This window comes from Barbatula barbatula (genome assembly GCF_947034865.1).
Source record: "Barbatula barbatula genome assembly, chromosome: 8".
Classification (NCBI taxonomy): domain Eukaryota; kingdom Metazoa; phylum Chordata; class Actinopteri; order Cypriniformes; family Nemacheilidae; genus Barbatula; species Barbatula barbatula.
The window spans coordinates 16942942-16963551 of record NC_136771.1 but is presented as its reverse complement, the minus strand read 5'-3'; the positions used below and the strand labels follow the sequence as shown (position 1 = coordinate 16963551).

At 37.7% G+C, this 20610-nt stretch overlaps 2 protein-coding genes across 3 annotated transcripts in view; both read right to left on the bottom strand.

The window, feature by feature from the left end:
• The window catches only part of fbxw7 (F-box and WD repeat domain containing 7), a 125693-nt gene extending 122145 nt beyond the window's left edge, over positions 1-3548 (bottom strand). Inside the window, exon 1 of the mRNA XM_079462764.1 lies at positions 3119-3548. The gene's annotated coding sequence lies outside the window, so the exon portion shown is untranslated. The remainder of the gene's footprint in view (positions 1-3118) is intronic.
• A 1356-nt stretch (positions 3549-4904) lies between these two features.
• Positions 4905-11101, bottom strand: tmem154 (transmembrane protein 154). 2 transcript variants are annotated; one of them, XM_079463332.1, is made up of 8 exons: positions 10961-11101; positions 10217-10267; positions 9797-9844; positions 9580-9621; positions 9097-9297; positions 8632-8683; positions 7459-7532; positions 4905-5749 (listed from the first exon to the last, which is right to left on the bottom strand). In XM_079463332.1, exons 1-8 carry the CDS (start codon positions 11013-11015, stop codon positions 5739-5741), a joined length of 534 nt encoding a protein of 177 aa, XP_079319458.1. In that variant the 5' UTR covers positions 11016-11101; the 3' UTR covers positions 4905-5738. The 2 variants fall into 2 exon arrangements, with proteins under 2 accessions (XP_079319458.1, XP_079319459.1); XM_079463333.1 differs by having other exon boundaries at positions 5008-5749; positions 9097-9291; positions 10961-11090.
• Between the last annotated feature and the right edge of the window lie 9509 nt (positions 11102-20610).

Below are 20610 nucleotides of genomic sequence, written 5' to 3'. Positions count from 1 at the left end.
TTTTTGTAGTGTCACTGTTCTACCACTAGGTATTCTACGCAAGCATGCGCAGAGGTATGCTTATATTTACACACAATTCTACGTATAAGCAAGTTGGTAGATCCCACACTTTGCGTGAAATTGTTCTTACGCACTCACTGCGCACACATTTGTGCATACGCACTGTTGACAAATGACGCCCCAGGTAAGGTTCACAAAGTTACTACGGTTACAGACTCTGAGAAGTTACCTTTCAGAAACGGGTTTAACTTACACCGCTTTCTCAGGTTGGACATACCTTGCATTCTGAAACCGAAAACATTTCAGGGTTAATATGCTCCAAGTTTTCACTAAATCTCCTTTCTGAAACGGGTCCCAGTAGTGGAACGGAAATGCTTCGTGTGTGATTCACAAAACAGAAAAGATTCAAAACACATACAGCAAGAAATTAGCAGTGAAACATTCATTTACAAGATTAATGAAATCGAGCTTTAAAATCTCCCCACACATCACATAAGTGCTTGTAGAGAAGCCATTAGAAGAAGTATTTTGCAATGTTTTGCTTTTAAGCTAAACTTTGTTTTGGCTACAATGATGGCTCCATTGCAAGAACACATGAGAGCATTCGTTTTCTGTTACATTACACTAACATCGATATATCTCCATAAAAATACATTTTACAGAATCCTTCAGACGCTTTTCGATATCAAAATCGATATTCCTGTGCATACATTAAAGAAAGGAAGAGTTTTAACTTTAGGTGTCAGTGTTTGAGATGTATTGATTTCACAACTCTGCACAATGTCTGACTGAAACGGAGCAATCAAACACATAAACATACCTGTAGTATTCATTCCCGAAAGAATGATCACCCTTTCCTGCGAGACCAAAGCAGAAATGCTCCATGGCAACTCACACCTCTGTTAAAGGAAAAGAGTCACGTGACCTGAGGCATTTATTCTCAGCGTACCAACATGTGACCACATCGAGAAATCACAGGGCATTAAGTCTACGGTCAGATTTGATCAGTGACATGAGCTCATTCGCTTAAAGAAAACACAAATTTGCATCCATGATGAAATTGCTCTCAAATCAACCACATGCTTCATAATAACGATCAAGTCTGAGCACCAAAAATCTCACCTGGACGACCTTTCTGTGCTCGCTCTCAAAACATGAAGGGCAGTTGGCGAGTATTAAAGATACACTCTTGCCACTGAAGAGCTTGAAATCATCCGAGCAGGATAAGCGAATGGGTGCGATACAAAGACCCTCGCACACAACAGCTAAACAAACCCATTCAATAAGGATGCTGAGTGCAGTCGTGGCCAGCACTCTGATGTGGAAATGAATGTTGTAAATAGGGTGTGAGAACTAAAGTGCTCACACTGTATCCTCTGTATTTCCTGCCTTCTTTCCTCTCCCTTCCCTCCAATTTTGTCAGACACTTTTCCCTGACTGCCCTTTCGCTGTGTCCCTGAATGAGCCACACGAATTCAGAACAAAGTCACAGACATTAACAGAGCATTATTGTACTTCTCAGGACTTTCCATCTATGTCATTTGTTATCAAGTACTGGTGTTACAACTTGCAACACATAATAGCTTCTAAAACCTGAATTTTAAAAAACTGTTTCCTTCATTCAAGTTTTTTTTTTTTTTTTGACGAACGATTTACATGAACACGTTGGGCAATAGATGGCATTGCAAACCTTTTAAACAACAAGTTACATAATGTTACACTTGAGTCTCAAGCTTTAAAAAACACGAGTTTCAAACTGTATTAGGAGTCGCTCTTATACAATAACACATTCGATCTAAATTGAGCAACTAATACCTTTTAAGAAAAGCGTTTTAGTAAAGAATGATGTTTATGATTCGAGTAGCCTTGTCTTTATTGCCCATCCCTTCATGTTAAAGATATTGATGAAACTGCGCGTTTTGTATTATCAAAAACGTGGATGTTGTGCTCGGTACAACAAGAACCGAACTTCACAAATAGTTCGAGAGAAGAAACTCTTCGACAAACTTACAATAGCTGTAAGTTAGTCGGTGCTAACATGTGCTTGTCTGGAGCCTCGCACGCGCTGGACATAACCGTTAAATCCGCACATATTAATAATTTCACAAGCGCAGCGCGCCATACGTAACGGTGTTTACATACAAAAGCCCAATAAAATATAAAATCTCCCCACACACACGGAGAGGCACTTGGTGTGAATTTAAAGCCCCTCGGGGAGGGGACGATTGTATAGGGTGAACGTCAATTGTTGGCAAGCTAAGCTAACATGCTAAAGAGAACTTAGCGTAAGCCGCTATTGACACTACAGGTGAAAAGGACACTCTCTTAAAATAAACTGCATAACTCTATTCCACTACAAAAGAAAATGAGGAAAACGATTAATAGGAGCTTTTATTTCGATCGTGAAGCTGCTGGTATGCTAAAGGTGTTACCTTGCTAAGCTAATGTCCAGTCACTAGCCGGCTAAAGAACAAGAAAACAACCATAAACAAATGCAACTATGATTATTCATATTTGAAACGCAACGGAGCCTGGACATATGTGAACGCTAAAACATACGTCTTGGTAAACATCTAGTGTATTTAAAGAGCAACTGTAACGTTAGCTTTAATCTGCTGTTGTTAAATGACATCCTTATTTAGCATAATATGAGCACCAATAGTGTAAACTTTAATCACGTGAACTTATTATAAAACGAAAACCCCAGCACTGCGACTGGATAACACAGAAAGAAAACACCTGCTCATGCTCATGTTTGTAACGTTACTAGACTTTATGCAGCCACTAAGTTAAACCCCTTCATTCTGGTTAAGCGTTTCGGGAAAGTGTGTGATTTATCGTATCCATTAAACATTGCCGTTTAAAATGTCTTGCAACCCCTATAGACCAGGTAGATACATTGAAGACACGCATAAGCAGAAGAAAATACACCGGGTTGCCAACTACAAACAGCAGATCATAAATACGATTATAAAATACCGGAGAAATATCCATGCAGTCAGCTTCGTAGGTTAAGCTGATCACATGGACCTTTTCTCCACTGCCATTCTCGCAAGTTTGCCTTTCGGCAGAACACGCGAATAACTGGGCGTTCTATCAAATGAATAAATGCATTTACCCTGGAAACTGTTGGGAAGACAATGGAAAATAAAGCTCCAATTTATATATGCACAGGAACTGTTGCTTTCTCCAGATATCTTATCCAAAACCCAGACAACACCGGTGTCTCCTCTACTCCGGTGTGACCGAAAGATGAAAGGGTCCTCCGAAAACGAGTCGAAGTTTCACAGGCACCGATCAAACAATTGTATCCGATCGAAGTGTAACTTATACGATACACGCATATCTTCAATCCGTGCGCTAGGGGTGGCTGGAATTATTCGCGGATGTTTTGCGAAAACAAAACCCCTGTGTTAAATATCACTGATCTGAAGAACGCTTTGGTTACTCCAACGCTTCTCCGTTAAAGCGCGATTGCCTTTATCCAACTGAGTCCTGTACGACTCCCCGTCCACGGATGATGACGTACGCAGTCGTCTAGTAACGTCACCGGCTCCCAGTTCAGTGTCGCTTGAATATGGTGTGGCTACATTGTCCTGCACAAGAAATGTAAATGGACACAGAAAGTGGAAGGTATAACTGATGTGGAAATTTGGAAGTACAATGAAATGCGACAGTGACTGTTAATTATTTTACTTTTGTTTGTATAGATTTTATAATTATAAAGATGTGCATCTTGACGGTTTATTGTGCAGATCTAGGCTGTTCGACTGTTGTTTATATTGCGTTTGGTTGTTTTTGTTACGTTAAGAAATAATAACGAATAGAAAGTAATTGATATGCAAATGTAATAAACTCGTCTGCCTCGGATCCCGTTCTTCAAAAGAGATTAAATACAAGTATATTTTGCATAACTCAACAGTAAAATCTACAGTGCAGGCTGATTGATGTCAAATATACTGTAAAAGCCATGTTTATTTTGTATAATATACGAGCACATCAAATATACGTCATGCTGTTTTTGAGATAACTAATAACTGTCCAAATCTTTCACATTTGCTATTTGAAACCCGAGAGCTAACAACTCATTCAAGAAGCCAAATGTATCTGCACACGTTCTTCTGATCAACAAAGTTTTAAAGCCAAACAGACCAGACAAGACTTGCAATGAAAAAAATATCTAACGAGTTCCATCTGGTGTTGTTTTCCATCGCTGTTACACTGTACTCTGTCGAGTGTGCTGCGTCACGTGACAACAGCAGTCTTTCCCTGAAGTTGTGCTTTGTTCCAAACCCCAGTCAAATGTAAACATTGTTCTATTTTATTCCCATCATATTCCAGACCCTCTCAATTAGAAAATACACAACACTCAAGTTATATTAAGCCGACTGTTTACTTTTATTGAAGAAACAGTCAGTAAGACTGCCCTTATAAAGTCCAAGGTAGCCTATTTATTTATATATATATATATATATATATATATATATATATATATATATGAAACGTTTTTTGGCTGCTCTGAGCTTGTACATTTTGCATAAGTCAAAACATTACAGACTACTCCTAACAGTAATCATACCTTTGCATGAGGCTATAAAGTATAAAAGCAGTCAAGAGATAGAGCTGTAGATTTGTCATAAGTCTGATAGTGGTGTTTTATAGAGTGAGCCTGTGCTGGCATATGTGGCACTCTCTTGGTCAATTATTTATGAGACACTTGAAGCCCCTCTTAGCTCAGCAGCTAGGGGACTGAGCCACATTCATTTATTCACATACTGGGCACACACCGTGTGTACTTCGCTCATCACCCTTTTTTCCGATGGCAGAAATAGGTCAAAGGAAAGATCACAAGATAATTGAGGAACAGTCATGAGAAGCAGCTTATCCAAAGTAACACTTTGTAGATGTAAGCAATTGGTGTTTTTTATTTAAAAACCACCAATTTTACTGATCAAAAATGCTTTAGTTGGATGTCTTTTAGTTTGTCATTGTCTGTTGAAGTTAGATGACTTTCATATTCGGTTTTTAATTCAGATGCTGTATTTTTAATAAAACACCCCAGTGATTTCCTCTTTGTATGACAACATACATTTGGTGACATTAATACATGCACTCATGCAAACACAATATCAGCTGTTCCTGTTTCATTATAAAATAACAAAGGGGATTTTTCGTTATGGGGGCTTTTAATACGAGTTCCCGTTATTCCTTTAAATTGCAATACATTAATAAACATGACCATGAAAAGCATATGAAGAAAGGAGAATGCTAAAAATGTACAAACGTTTAAAAAAAGTGTATTTATATTTACAGGAATTGCTGATTGACAGAATGAAACACCATTTAAATATTATCAGAATGTTGTGGTACTTACACAGAATCATCATTAAACCATAAACAAACATTATGTTTTGTCATTGTGTTGCACTCAAAACAAAAATTAATTTGCAATAGTCTACATAGAACCATGTCAGCATCCAAGAGCTTTTTCAGTGCAACTGACTGGTACAACAGGTTCTCATCTCAAAATGGTCCATTTTCTTCTCCAAAAGGTAACATGCTTTACAGCACATTATTAAATATTTTACATATTACATTAGCATTATGAAATTTAAAAGCCAGTTTCACCGAACTGTTAATACATTTACCTACATGCAGTACACCTCAATATGAACACTGTGCAACAACTGATATGAGGGTGCAAATCATGAGGATGCAGATAGAACGGATTCAGCTGCTTAGCCGTTGCCTGTGAAACAAATAAGAAGTAAATGAAATTAATTACAAGAGGACGAACAATAGACTCAAAATCGGGAAGGTGGAAAGCGTCCATACACGTTTGTGCATCTATGTATCATACGTAATCTTTGACAGTGCCCCAATTTCTTTAGACACCAAACTGCAGTCAATTTCAATTGATGTACAGTACACCCACAAACATCTATTTTCCTACTCTTGTGCTGAGATATATCTGTGACCTGTTTATATAAGCATGTCACATTTTTGGCATCACCTAGCTATTGTCTAGCCTGGTCCCCCATGGTGTTTGATACCAAAAGAATCCTGGGAAAAAACTGTGTGCCTGACGTAAGCGTGCATTCCTGGCTTGTGGACTTTGACCCTCTGGTGTTCCCAGAAGGAGAGAGAGAGAGGGAGCATGTAAAGGATAAAAAATAGAGGGCCTCCTCATCTCCAGCCTGGTCTGAGCCACCCTTCCATGCATGCCTGCTTTAATGACTTCCAGATTTTCCTGCTGGCAGCATGTACCCATAGGTCACCACTCACAGCTATTTAATTCTATGTACACGGCCTCTTGAAAATAATGATATAAACTTCATAACTGAATCTCAGAATGTGTGTTTCATTGACTCTTTGTGTTCTTTGTATGTCTGTTATGGGGGTCAACAGGCAACTCTATTATGTTATTATGCAGGCAGTCCAACCAGTCATTCATTTAGATGCTTGGTGTGCGCAGGAACTCTTGTGTTGTACAGTAGTTCTTTACTACTTGCATACCTCTGAAAACTAAAGTAGGAGGTAACAAAACTTTATAAGTTCACAGTTCCAGAAAATGACATTTTACACATTACACCAGAGTAAGTTTGACACAGATGTACACACATGTTCATGCTTTGTCTAATAGCGTTTCTTGTTCCACATAAAATCGCATTTTACTATATCCAGTTCAGCTGACGCCCATGATTTTTCACATGTCTAACACCCCTTAACCCCCAAGATAAATGTTTGTGCTCCTCAATTGAATCTGGAGGAAATATATATGACGTGTAAATGTGTGAAACAAATCAAGGACACAATGTGCAACATCTGTCACTTTTTTTCTGAAATGCAAATATTTGCAAGATTAGACAATGACTTATTTGTTACTAACCACTACAGCTGTCCAAGTATTTGCAGTACTATGGATATGCTTTTGTTTTGTTGTGTGAAGCACATTTACTGTACCAAGTTTGGACTACAAACTGAATGAAGGAAAGAGTTAAGCTTTTTATTCAACTTGGCTTGTGTCCACGGCCATGTATCTGCAACAATGATTTGAAACCTCTTTTTTATGTATATATCTAAGCATAAAGCAATTTATAGCAATTAAAAGCCAATTGTTTTTAATGCAACAGCTCCCTCTGCTGGTAACACTTCGAATGTCACAAAGTTTTTTACAATTGAAAATTCTGAATCATGTTTTCATGTTTTGTTTTTACATTACAATATTTTAATAATTGTGTATTCGAGAAAATCCCTAACAAGACTACGAGAGGCTGTGAAGTAAGTAAAAAATGTTTGGACATCTGGATAAATCCTTTGCCGCGTCAGAAAAAGCATGCAGATGTAATTTCTAAACCAGCGTGTACTAAAAAGCGTGTACTTTATAATCCCTGTTCAGCACCTGTAGTCTCTCAGAGTCAGAAAACTGGGCATAAAAGTATTGTGGTTATCTATTACCTTTCGACATCCAGTTTTCTAGGTCTTCCATTTCCAACTCCATCACTGATGGAATATCATCCTCAAACATGGGCCTGGGGACAGGAAAATAACACCATTCATTCATTTTCATGTATAAGTTTATATTATAATGAGGATATCATATTTATATTATTTCTTTATATCATAAAGAAGATCATTTTAAGTAAATTATATCATTTGTATTATCATATACCCATCATTATCAATAGCCATGTTATTAATAATATACAATATTCATATTTAAATGGTGGAGGAACAGTAAAGAATTAATGGCATATTTATGGCATTTTATATGACTTATCTCTGGTGATACTCATGTTATGTGGTTGTAATGTATGTTTTGGGGAATTTTACAACAGCTATGAACAACCATTCAGAATCATAGACCAGACCTACCTATTTTATTTGAAACTGGGTGCCTTTGCAGGCATTTGTTATCAGGAGGAAGTTGTGGTCGATTTCTTTTATTCAAACGGAACTTATATTGAGTGACATCTTTGCACATTAAAAAAATATGCAAGCAGTTAACTCAAAGCACAATACTCATTCAATAAGAATTGCTATTAGTTATTACTTTGTTGAACTGCATGTCAGTAGCATACAATATAAATAATATGAAAATATATTTTATTCCTTTTTAAATGACCAAAAGAAATAAAGAGCATAATGTCGCCTTTGAATCATAAGGTTTTATTCGCATTCTGATTCAGTTTTGAGATATTGAGCTTCAAAGTTTTAGCATTCCATTTGACTTTGTAGATAAAACCGTTTTGATTTCAAAAACATCCCTAAATATACTCAACGTTACATCATGTAAATAAGTTTTCACAAAATTAGAATATGTGAAAAACTAATTTTGACAAATACGTCAGATTGAACCTTATAATTTGAATAATTCTAAGGATGCGATTCGTTCTAAAAATGAATAACCATCCAAAATTTTTGTTTGTGTTCAAGGTTTTAAGTTTAAGCAGTTCTGTGGTTTTACAGTCTGACAAGTCACAGTGTCAGTTTGTGCTTCTTGTACTTACACACAAACACTCTAGTCATCTGTTTTGATAAAATACATAAAATAAAAAAGACATAAGCAGTAATCTACCAAACATGGTATATTACATATAGTTTGTAGTAACAGTAAAAGCTTGTACATACATTGGCACCTTCTCATGGTCTTCATCATCCAAGTAATGATCTTCTTCTTCATCTTCAGAAAAAGAAAGATGTTAGACTCATACAGTCATTACCTTTGTCACACTATATTATATAGCGGGTCAATTATTTCAGCATGATTTATTTCTGTATATACGATGGAACTAACTTTAAATAACCAAGAAACTAAGAGACTCACTTTAGATGATCAAACAATTATAGACACATTAAATTCTTGTGAAGGGTAACACCATTAAACTACATTTGAATCCACATTGAAACGTGCTAGTCGAGCGAGCAAATCTGTTTTAGCCCTACAAGTGGTCACCTGGAAAGGAGACACATCTTGTATTTGGTTTTATTCAGAATTCTCAGGACGTGTACATATTTTTGTCATCCAGAGAAAAATGTCAACTTCTTCAACAAGGAAGATTTTAAAGTACATTTATTAAAGACTGAATGACATACCCACAACTTTTGTCCTCCTTCTGGAGTAGATCACGACTCCACACACAATGACAGGGATGATGATGAGTGTGAGAACCAGAGATATGATGATGACTGTGTGCAGATCCCCTGTATCTGTTTCTGTCTCATTAGTCGGATTTGTTTCCAAATCAACATCTAATTTACGGCTTGCTGAAGAGTCTCGACCCGCATTATCTGCACCTAACCATAGATATTGCATCCTCATAACTTTTATAGTGACATGTACAGTACATTGCTTAACAAAGTTAACACAAAAAACGACAATCCTGTCATGTTTTACCCACCCAATGTGCTGTTTGCATTTCTTCTTGTGTTCCACAAAAGACAGAAAGTACAATGGAAAGGACATTGGGTTGGGGGTATGCTGACAGAATGTTCAATTTAAGGTGAACTATCTCTTTAAAACAGTACATGGATTGAGTTTGGATTGTCATGTTGCATGTGAAAAAATGTAGTTCGTACCTTGAGTTGTGTAATCTCCAGAGCCTGCGTTCTCATGATTCTCTTTAAAGAATAATTAAGTGATGAATATACAATATAACAAGTGCACAGTCAAGTTTTTCTGAGGTCAAAACACAGTGTGTACTACGGTTGGTTGGCTTATGACATAGACTACATAGTACATTTTGTTATGTTTATAGATTTGATCACTTTCATTCATTAAAACAGTCAGATTTACCTGGGTCTTCTGCTTCGGTTTCCGTTATTGAAGTTGTTTTTTCCAAATCTGTTGAACGCAAGAACACTTCAGATTTAGATGGTCATGATTTACCCATCCTCTTGTAATTTCAAACCTGTATCTTCTGCAGAACACAAAAAATATATATTTTGAAGAATGTTAGTAACTGAACAACAACGGTCCCCACTGACTTGCATTGGTTTAGTGTCAATAGAATAGAAGTGAATATGTATCGCTGTTGTTTAGTTTTCCAACTTTCTTCAAAATATATTCTTCAGTGTTCTGCAGAAGAAAGAAAGTCATACAGGTATGAAATAACAAAAAGGATTCCTGAAAGCAACTGACTAATGTAAGGTCTCATCATATATATTACAATAAAAATGAAGAAATATTGAAATATATAAGTGAGGAGATACTCACTGTATTCTGATCCGGTCTCTGTCTCTTCCTTTTCTTGATCTTCACTTTGAACTGTAAAGGTATCCAATTTGTAAAAGGACTTTAGTCAGAAATATTACGTTTAAAAAATTTGACCTGCTCATTCATAAGCTTTCGTTGGATTTATACATTTAGGATTAGTTCAGGCCCATTGCAATTCCACAGAGAGATGTTATCTGAGCTTCAACACACCCAAAACTCCAAAGCTTTTATTTTTTAGTGAAATTTCATTTTTTTACATTAACGTCAATCTCATATTTGAACTAAGTGTTCATCTTGTGAAACCGGCCCCCAGAACCTGAACATTAATAAACCAAGAGGAACCTGTATTTTGGCTTGGATGTTTTCATTGTTCATTCAACAAAGATAAGCTTAATGTTTTGCATAAAATGCACATTGCGAAAAGCGCTATATAAATAAAATTGAATTGAATAAAACCAAAAGAAACGAACACAGCGAAAGAGCAAATTATAATTGATCATGAGCACTCCGTATCAAAGACTTTAGCATTAATCTTTGTGGTAAAAACATAAGGAATTCATTTGAGTGTGTAAACACGCTGGATTACTTTAGAAAGCTTGCACAACAATTCTACATCACTTCACAAGTGTTGTGTTGCTTAGAGGCCAATTACAATGTTAAATATTTTATAAAATGTTCAGTAAAAAATACGCCTACAAGCGAGAAAGAAAAGAATGAAAGACAGCTAGGACAGCTTCCACATACCAGGTCCAGTCCAGATAGCTGTCAATGCCAAAAACAGGAGCAGTACAAGAGTCATTTCCTACAGTTGTCTGTGTTAACATTGGCCACACTGAGACACAGACATGGAGTCGTTGCATAGTGACTTGTGGCTAACACGCCTTTATGACATCCTGCTTCCTCTTTCAGACCTGATTCACCTACCTACGAAAAAGCACCACCCTCTCTTTCTCTCCCCCAGATGTGATGCAATCAGCAGTGAGCTTGTTACCACAAGCCAAGCTGTTCTTCAGTCAGCTCTGAAAACACATTCCTGCATACATGGTATGTGAACTTACCAAAAACCAGAGGAAATAAGGAAGAAAAATGTGTGTGTAAAAAAGAGCTGAGTAAACAGAGACGGCTCTGAACGCAAACTCTCTAAACACGCTAAAGTAGGAAGAGATTATAAACACTTTGAGTATTCAGTGCTGTATAGTTCACTGCCGAGATGCCTTTGTACTCACTTGCATTTAAAGAAGGAATACAGGTAGAATATCATGAAGAACAGTTAGATTATAAAACTCATACACCTTATAAACAAAACAAAACATCAGCTTTTTTAAACAATGGGTTCATTATGAAGAAATATATCATTGGATCAATGCTATACCAACTAAATTATTAAAAGAGTTACTACCCGTTGCAATTGAGCCCATTTTTTAACATTATCAACTCGCCAATGAATCTAGTCCATGTCCCAGTGAACTAGGAAACTATAGACCGATTTTAAATCTCGCTTACATGTCCAAAATACTAGTGTCCACTCAGTTGTGCTCTTTCTTACAAAATAATGACATACACGAAAAATTTCAGTCAGTTGAATTGGATTCATGCTAAATTAATATGTAAATTTCAGATTAATTTACAAAAAGGATCTGTGGGTATAGAGCGATGTATGGCTTTATAGATGAACAATGGCATTGACTTTATAATTGTGAAATAAAAACACAATGTAACTGTCACAGTATTCACAAAGTTTGAAATTATATTTTTACTTAGAGGCCGCCAATTTTTGCGTCAAAATCCGTGATGTCAAATGGATGCAACCTAAACCAGTTCTCTTTCTCAACAGCGAAGCACACACTTTTTCCATATATAACAGTAATATATGACACGTAAAACACAAGATCAGATATATAAACACACAGGGACAGTAGGTGGCGGTATGTTCTCTTGACACAAGCCAGTTTGCCTGCCATAAAAGAAGAATGTGTTCAGTATCAGTAGGCCTAAGCGTCTGTTCAAGGTAAGCCTGCATTAAATCATAGCTTTAAACTACCACCTTTAAGACATGTAACATCAGCGTCCACCATAACCGTATACTTTATACATTATGACAATATACTGATAAACACAATAATAAGATGCTTGCGGTTTGGTTATTTATTCTGTATTGGAGCACACGTGAATATTAGCCCCCTTCAGCTAATGACCAAGGGAGAGAAGACAATAGCGTTAGGTTGACAAATCAACATCAAAAAGTCAGAATCTGGATAAAATGCATTGTATAATGGCTAAAACATTCTGTATATAATAAATTCTTAATGATTTGGGTTTTTAATATGCATGTTTGTATTGTTTGACAAACAATATTAAAATGTATGAAAATACACCAAATGGCATCTTTATTTTCTTTCTTTCTTATTTTCGTATTAAATATATATATATATATATATATATATATATATATATATATATATATATATATATATATATATATAGGCCTATATGTATATATACATAACATATATATGTTCGGGTCAGTACACATAGCCCCGCCTATCCCCTGCCTGTGGAAGAATGTGACATGGTTTCCAAACGACGTTTCTGCATTCGTCGATTTCATCAGCTCAGTAAACAAATGCACATTTATGATCTGCCCACAGGGAAGCTTATGCAGCTACATTGTTTACGCCACTGGTAACAGACTATTGAGCTACCATGACAAATGTTCTATAGTGTGGCTCTAAAAGTTTGGTGTCGATGCAATAGAATGCTTTCCATATGTATATCAGTGTTAATAATGTGTTATGTATAACATTCTGTTTTACTTTGAACACAACTAGTGTTAAAAAATCAACACAAATATGTAAAAAATTACATTATGTGTCAAATATGATAACACAAACAATCTGTTAAAATGAACAAATCCTTTTTGAAAGAGTATGTTTTCTTATACTCAGTCTCTTTCAGAAGTCCCACGTTCATTGATTTGATTGGCTGGATTTCAAGCTTGGTTCTGTGAACCAGCTGTCCCGGACAAAAGATGACAATCGTGGCGATTTCTGTGGTCTTTGGTCCAGTGTCGTTCAATGAGAGAGAATCAAAGACGTCCGTTGTTTTCATGGTCTTGCGATCAAAGATGGCCTGCGTTTATGTTCTGGCAGTGTCAGAAATGTAGCATGACAGACATACGGCTGCTGAGAAGCTAATGAAAATACGTTTTACGAGTTAAACTGCACGTGTCTGTAAGCACTGTGTCTGGCATGTTGACTCACTGTAGTTTCTTGGTAATCTACAATATCAAGTGTCAATATCAAGTATAATAATCAAAATGAGTTTTCTGTACAGTATGTTGTGAGGAATACCCATAAGCCTTTGCTTCTAAATATTTACATAGCACATTAGTAGTAATAGAAGTTCTTGACACAGTCACCAGCCGGACTGCCATTATACACTACACTTCCCATTACACATCCCATAATCCATTGTTGGACTCATCTGTGTGTTGTTAACCTGTTTCACTCTGTGTATTTATACCCCATTGTTACATTCAGTCATTGCGAAGTATTTAGTGGAGGCTTCAATTGCTCACATTACCATCTGGTGGCCAAAGAGTGTAAAACAAGCAGATACAATACAGATGAGCCTGATGTGGTCTGTGATACACTTTATTTTGCCCCAGTTAAGGCTTAGAAATAACGATTTCACATATACTAATCTATTTATACTAATATAATGCATATTTTCTGGTGGTATATAATGATTGTATAACACAACTGTGTAATAAACCTATTGGCTTGAAATGATTTGGGGCTATCAAATGTGTGTAAATAAATCATTGGCAGAAGGGGCAATATTTTTATTCTAAAAGTGTCTGGGTTTAACTGGGCAGAGGGCAGTGAGTATCCCTTTAACTGAATACAATATGCATGGGCGCCGTATAGGGGGGAAAAGTTAGGACAATTCCAAGGGCCCTGACTGACAGGGGCCCCAACAAATAGGTAAAAACTAATTAATTTTTAATTATATTATACACTATATAAATCATCATCATTTAGTATATTTAAAATAATAATAAAATGAAGGATGTCTTTTATTTAACGTATTTTGGCAATAGAAGTTAAATATAATAGTTAAATAATGGTTCGGTCCTGCTTTAGCGCACTCATCAGTGACGGTGTTTAGTTGCAGAAAGTCGCGTCGCGTCAGAAACAGAGACAACTATGTTGCGTAGTAAAAAATCTGGTTTTCAAAAAAGTAAAAGAAACAAAATTGAGCGAGCAAAGACAAAAGAAAGGGTGTCAATATGTAACCCAGTTTTTCACCAAGAAAGGTGGGTAGCATTCAGTCTGTGAGTGGTATTAACCTGTTGTCCATAGTGAAATAAGATAGCTAGCTGCAGGCTAGTGTCAGCCTACATTTCATAAACATTTAATCAGTGCAGGGAAACGTTTAGCAAGATATTCATATTAAATAATTGTCCATGCCCATCTAAGCAGACTTAACAACAGATGAGTCAGCAGCACCCCAGTCTCCCCATAACTGCATCCCTCCCTGTCCCAGTGAAGAAGGTGAGCAACACTGTGTTAATGACTTAACCATAACAAAAAAGAAAGTGGAATATTTATTAATGACAGAAATCAAACAAAATTGTTTTTCTCACATAATGACCATTATGACATAAAAAAGAACCTCTTGTCTGTATGCATTTAGAAACAATGAGTAGCTCACCTCAGCCTGCATGTAGGTTACAGACAATATTAAAATAATCCAGTTTGATGCGTTCATTTAGAGTGAATTTTGGCCGTTAAATGACATCTATAGATACAGACCTTATTATTCCCACCATGAAGGGCAATTTATTTGAGAAGCTTGCACACACACACACACACACACACACACACACAAATCTATGATATCTAATGTTTGTAATCAAGTGATGATAATACAGAACTATAGGTAATTTGGTCAATGTTCTGTAGTGTTAGTGTCATTTATTGGTATATATTTCCATTGTTCTTATTTGTACCATGTTAATTTACCTTTTAATTTGATGTCACTGGTACTGTTAGTTTTGTTATGACCATATTCCAAACCTAAAAAACCTATTGATTTAGTGATCACTTGATCTTTTTTGTAGCACTATAATAACCCTGATGTGGAAATTCCGTTTTACACTTCAACTTTATTTTGTTGTTGGCAGATATGTGCAGTTAAGTAAAAAAAAGCTGTTTTCATTGTTTTGAGATGATAATGTTAATTTATTTTGATTAAAAAGTTAATATATATTTAGGTTTTTTCTTTTTTTTAATTTGTCAATATTTTTACAATAAAAATACATTAAGAATGGACATTTTTATGGTGGCTTTTAATCTTGGATCAAATAGTGAACTGCATACTGTATGTAGACTTGCATTTACAGATCACCAGGATTAAATATTTTGCTAGTACTAGTATTGCACTATAAGAAGCAAGACAGTTGCAAGCCTTTGATTTGAGTTATTTAAAGCTTTTGATTGGACAGTTAGGTCCTAGAGATGTGGTGCCAACAGCTGCACAGAGGGGGCCCAATTAGATTTTTTTTCATGGGGCCCAAAATTCCTGGCGGCGCCCCTGACAATATGTGATGTTTCAACACAACTATTTTTAAAGTATATACTGAAGTGCACCAATATTTACAATACTCCAATACAAAGTTTACTCTATTCACAATATTGTTGTGTAATATGCGACCCAGTCTGCAAAAACAAAGCTGATGTATTTTTCTGTGTGATTTACTGCTTTTTAAAATGATTAAACATCATGTAAAGAACACTCTTGATATAGCTTTTATATATTTAATATTGACCGAGTAATGCTATGTCAAAATATTTAATCAGAGTTGAAATCAAACTTTGATGCTTGTTATCTCATGGTTAGATTTTGAGCCTTTAGCCTAGATCACACAGACTGGGTTACATATAGTTAAGCAATATTTACAAGGTTCCATCATGAAGTAATAATGATATATAAATAATCTTAAAAGTTTTTCCTTTTGTATACTTTTTTACTTTAATGTAAATTCTGTTTGTGACAAACAGAATCGCCAAAAGTAAAGAAGTCTACCTGGATGATTGCTAATACGATGAGATTAATGTGTGTCATGATTATGTTCTCTATAGTCCACACGTACTGCAGTATTTTTATTAACTGAGATAGCGGCACGCATTCCAATGACATTCGCCGGTTTCACAGGTTCTCAACCTTCATAAAGATGGGCAGAGGCTCTCCAATCTGTGATAGACTGCGTAAAACGATTGTGGAATACTTTAAAAACAATTTTCCTCAACGTCAAATAGCAAAGGCTTTGCAAATCTCATCATCTACAGTACATAACATCATTAAAAGATTTAGAGAAACTGGTGAAATCACTGTGCGTAAGGGATAAGGCCGGAGACCTTTATTGGATGCCTGTGGTCTTCGGGCCCTCAGACGACACTGCATCACTCATCGGCATGACTGTGTCAATGACATTACTAAAAGGGCCCAGGAACACTTCCAGAAACCACTGTAGGTAAACACAATCTGCTGTGCCATAAGCAGATGCCAACTAAAGCTCTATCATGCAAAAAGGAAGCCATACTTGAACATGCTCCAGAAGCGCCGTCGTGTCCTGAGGGCCAAGGCTCATTTAAAATGGACTATTTCAAAGTGGAACAGGTCAGACAAGTCTGAATTTGACATTCTTGTTGGAAATCACGGACGCCATGTCCTCCGGGCTAAAGAGGACAGAGACCTTCCGGCGTGTTATCAGAGTTTAGTTCAAAAGCCAGCATCTCTGATGGTATTGGGGTGCATAAGTGCATACGGTATGGGCAGCTTGCATGTTTTGGAAGGCTCTGTGAATGCTGAAGGGTTTTAGAGTTAATAGTGTAAAATTTCTCATTTAAACATTTGGTAGTTTAGTTACATTTAGTTTTCATTTTATTCGTATTAAAAAATGGCCTAGTGGTTAGAGCGTTGGGCTTATGATCAGAAGGTTGCAGGTTCAAATCTGTGGCAGCAGGTCATGACTGAAGTGCCCTTGAGCAAGACACCTTACCCCTGATTGCTCTGCAGTAATGTCCCACTGTAAAAAAACTACTTGTGAGTCGCTTTGGATAAAAGCGTCTGATAAATGTAAATGTTTTTCACACCCCTCTCCTGCCACCCTCTTGTTTTTTATTCCCTCACAGGCTGGCGCCCTTTGGTAGGCGAAATAGAATGGTAGCCGAAGTGGAGTAGAGAGGAATCACATACCCGCGTAAAATGTCTCCGGTTACCTGAGAAGCGAGAACGAGACATTGTGGAAGCTCCACTATGGGAACTCTTTCCTTCTCCATTTGTCGTAACATGCAAAAGTATGCAAATACTGACAAACCTCAGTACCTCAGAACCGCTGATGAGCGACGAACGAGGCCAACATGGGCTTCCGGGTCTGGAGAGGGCTGATCTGGCCCCGGGAGAAGAAAGTGGAAGCGGTCCGGAACACCCCACGGAGTAAGACCCAGGTAGGAGCCTTTCTGGGGTTAGAGTCTCTTCACTTACACCCGACTGAAGATCTGCAGCAACCAAGCCACCTCGAACTCGGAAGTAACCGCACTCGAGGAATAGAAGGGGTTCACCGGACAAAATCACAAAGAGCACAGATGACCGACAGGAGTCACGCCACACGCACCCAGGGACTTTCACCACGGGACATTCACCATTGTTGTTTGTTTTCACGGCCACGGGCAGGTACTTCAATAAATCTCTCCTCTGGGGTGTATTTACCGTGACTTTGCATCCTAGGAGGGTTTTTTTTGCATATTTTTATATTAATTTTGTTTTCTTTTGTTTATTGTAACAGATGGCTTCGGGTTTTGATTTAATTTGACTCTTGATTGTTATATTCTGTTTGGGTTGAGTGGATTTGGTTAAGTTGATTTACTTTTTTGCAATTTTCATTACTTTTGTTTGGTTTATGTTACCCTCGGGTGAAAGGGCTAGTTAAGAAATTACTTTTTATGATTTGTATTAATAAAGCAAACTGTTTTATATGAGAATATTGAGTGGTGAATGACTTTACCACACAACACATAGCAGGCTGCTGCACTAAGTTTAGTGGAGAAAAACTATCTGCCGATAGCTTGCACGGTACGCTTCATAGCCATCAGCGTGCAAAGCGGAAGCCGCTTCCCCAGCAGAGGTGTAAGCCCCTTTTTGGCGAGGTGGGAAGTGAGCTTGCAAGGATTCGACAGCAGGCATTGATCCTAGCCCAACATGGTGAAGCATGGGCACAGTTGAGCTGTGAGGGGGGCCACAGCCCCGTCCACGTGGGCAAACATGGCCTGCGCAGCAGCTTGAACCTGCGCCGACTGAGGAGCAGACCACAATTTCACAAACTCCTCATCGAGGTCCGGGGTGCCCTGCGAGTCAGGGGCGTCCCCGCTCTGACTCCTCCCAGTCCTAGTCGGAGATGGACATAGAATCATCGTCCTCCTCTATGTCGAAGATGATACGGAAAGGACTCAATCTGAAGAGTCCACGAGCGATGATCCTAGGAGTCCTCCAGACACGTGCCGACAGGTCTGCACAGTGCGTGCAATCAGATTCGCTGAAGACCCAGGCAGGCAATACAGTGCAAGTGGGTATCCGGCGGGTCAATTGGGCCCGCACAAAGATGACAGAAATCAGCCATCGGATGCGGTGAAGAAGTGTTCAGTTGCATCTTCAACACTGGAAGCCTCAGATTCTGAGGTATTGTCGTAATGCACCGTATTTATACTGTCAGGGGGTTCGTCAGGATTTGGATACTGTTGCATGTTTTGGCTTGTTTTTTTACTGGTGTTATCCAACAAGACTTCAGGAAAGTGGAGAAGGGAAGAGTTCCCTTAGCGGAGCTCCTGCAATATTGAGAGACCGCTCTCAAAAGGGAACTTTCTCTTTTTACACCGCTAAAGGCCTGCATATTCCACTCCGGGTTTTCCATTAAAGGCGGGGTGTCTGATTTTGCTCAGCCATTGTTGATGTTCAAATCACCAAAACAAACACACCCCTACCCCGTCTTTTGCTTTCCTCAGTGCTCGGCTCGACTAATGTCCATCCGGTGCACTGTGCACCTTACTGCTGATTGGCTTTTGGTACTCAGCCCAACTTTGTGGAAAACTTAATTCGGAGATTGGACATTCCGCCTTTAAACGCTCGCTCCTCACAGTCTGTGTTCGCTCACTGAATACGACAGATCATTTCATCGACAGGTAGATGCAATAGAGTCAAAGGCAAAGGCAAAATGTGAGAGTGCTTCAAAGCTTTCCTCTAGCTCAATGGTTAGAGCATTGGGATAGAAACCCCAGGGTCATGGGTTCCATCCTGGGATTGCACAAATTCAGTTATTTATTCTTTGGATAAAAGCGTCTGCCAAATGCGTAAATGTAAGGAGCAATTTAATCTTTAATCTCTTTTGTGTTGAATGCCGATCGGCCTGTGCAACTCAAAATGTAAAATGCACATTTTCTGTTCACGGAGGACTATGTTAGTGTTAAAGTTCTGTAACAAATTACTTTTAAAAACTTGCTCGAATTGATCTTGTTTGTGCACCCAGCAGAAACATAAATTGGCGCAATGCTTTTACAAACACATTTATACGCCTCTCTAACCCCAACGAAGCCTATCAGGATAAATTGCGTTTAGTAATAGAGAATGCCATTTTGTGTTCGCGCTCGCTGTAATCACTGTTTGGATTTCAGGACATTTCAGAACATCTGAACTGAGAGTGGCTCTGGAAAGATGCTCTCTCCTGGGTTCTGTTCTTCAGCTTGAGTCACCTCACCAGTGTGAGGGGATGTGCTTACAGGTGCTTCAGCATTGGTGAGACGTATCACCTGTGGAAGCTGGGTGTTGACTGGGGCTGCCATCAATCTCAGCATTTTTATTCATGGCCTATGAATATGATTTTTTCTAATAAACTGCAAAGTAAAATTAAACTTAAATAATTTGTTAACCTGCTGCCTCCTCTAGTGGAGAGAATTAGTTATTACGGTCGTAATTGCTCAGATAACACAAGTCATTGGGATTTGTTTGATCGTCCTACCATTAAGAAATTATTTTGAAAAAGAAAAAGATAGCAACGCTATATGTAGCAACCATACATTTAGCCACTATTAATAATAGACTAATAGACACTATTAAAAAACAAAGTGAGATCTTCCCAAAGCATCTGAAAATACAGTGTTCTCCAGCCCACAGTTATAGTGAAACTTCTGAAAGGAGGGTTTCTCGTTAAACCAATCAGGTAAGTCCCTGTTATCTTTTATTTGTAATACCCAATTGTTTTTTTTCGCCACAAATAGATCCCAGGCAACAAGATGCGTTTTAATCGTGGTTGGCTCATTATTGCCTCATCTTTTTAG

What these genes read in the sequence shown, in the direction of transcription:
- tmem154 (XM_079463332.1), bottom strand. Translation starts at nt 11,015, where the DNA reads ATGACTCTTGTACTGCTCCTGTTTTTGGCATTGACAGCTATCTGGACT. An exon ending in AGCTATCTGGACTGGACCTG is followed by an intron (nt 10,268 to 10,960) that starts GTATGTGGAAGC and finishes ATACCTTTACAG; the next exon opens with TTCAAAGTGAAGATCAAGAA. An exon ending in AAGGAGGACAAAAGTTGTGG is followed by an intron (nt 8,684 to 9,096) that starts GTATGTCATTCA and finishes CTTTTTCTGAAG; the next exon opens with ATGAAGAAGAAGATCATTAC.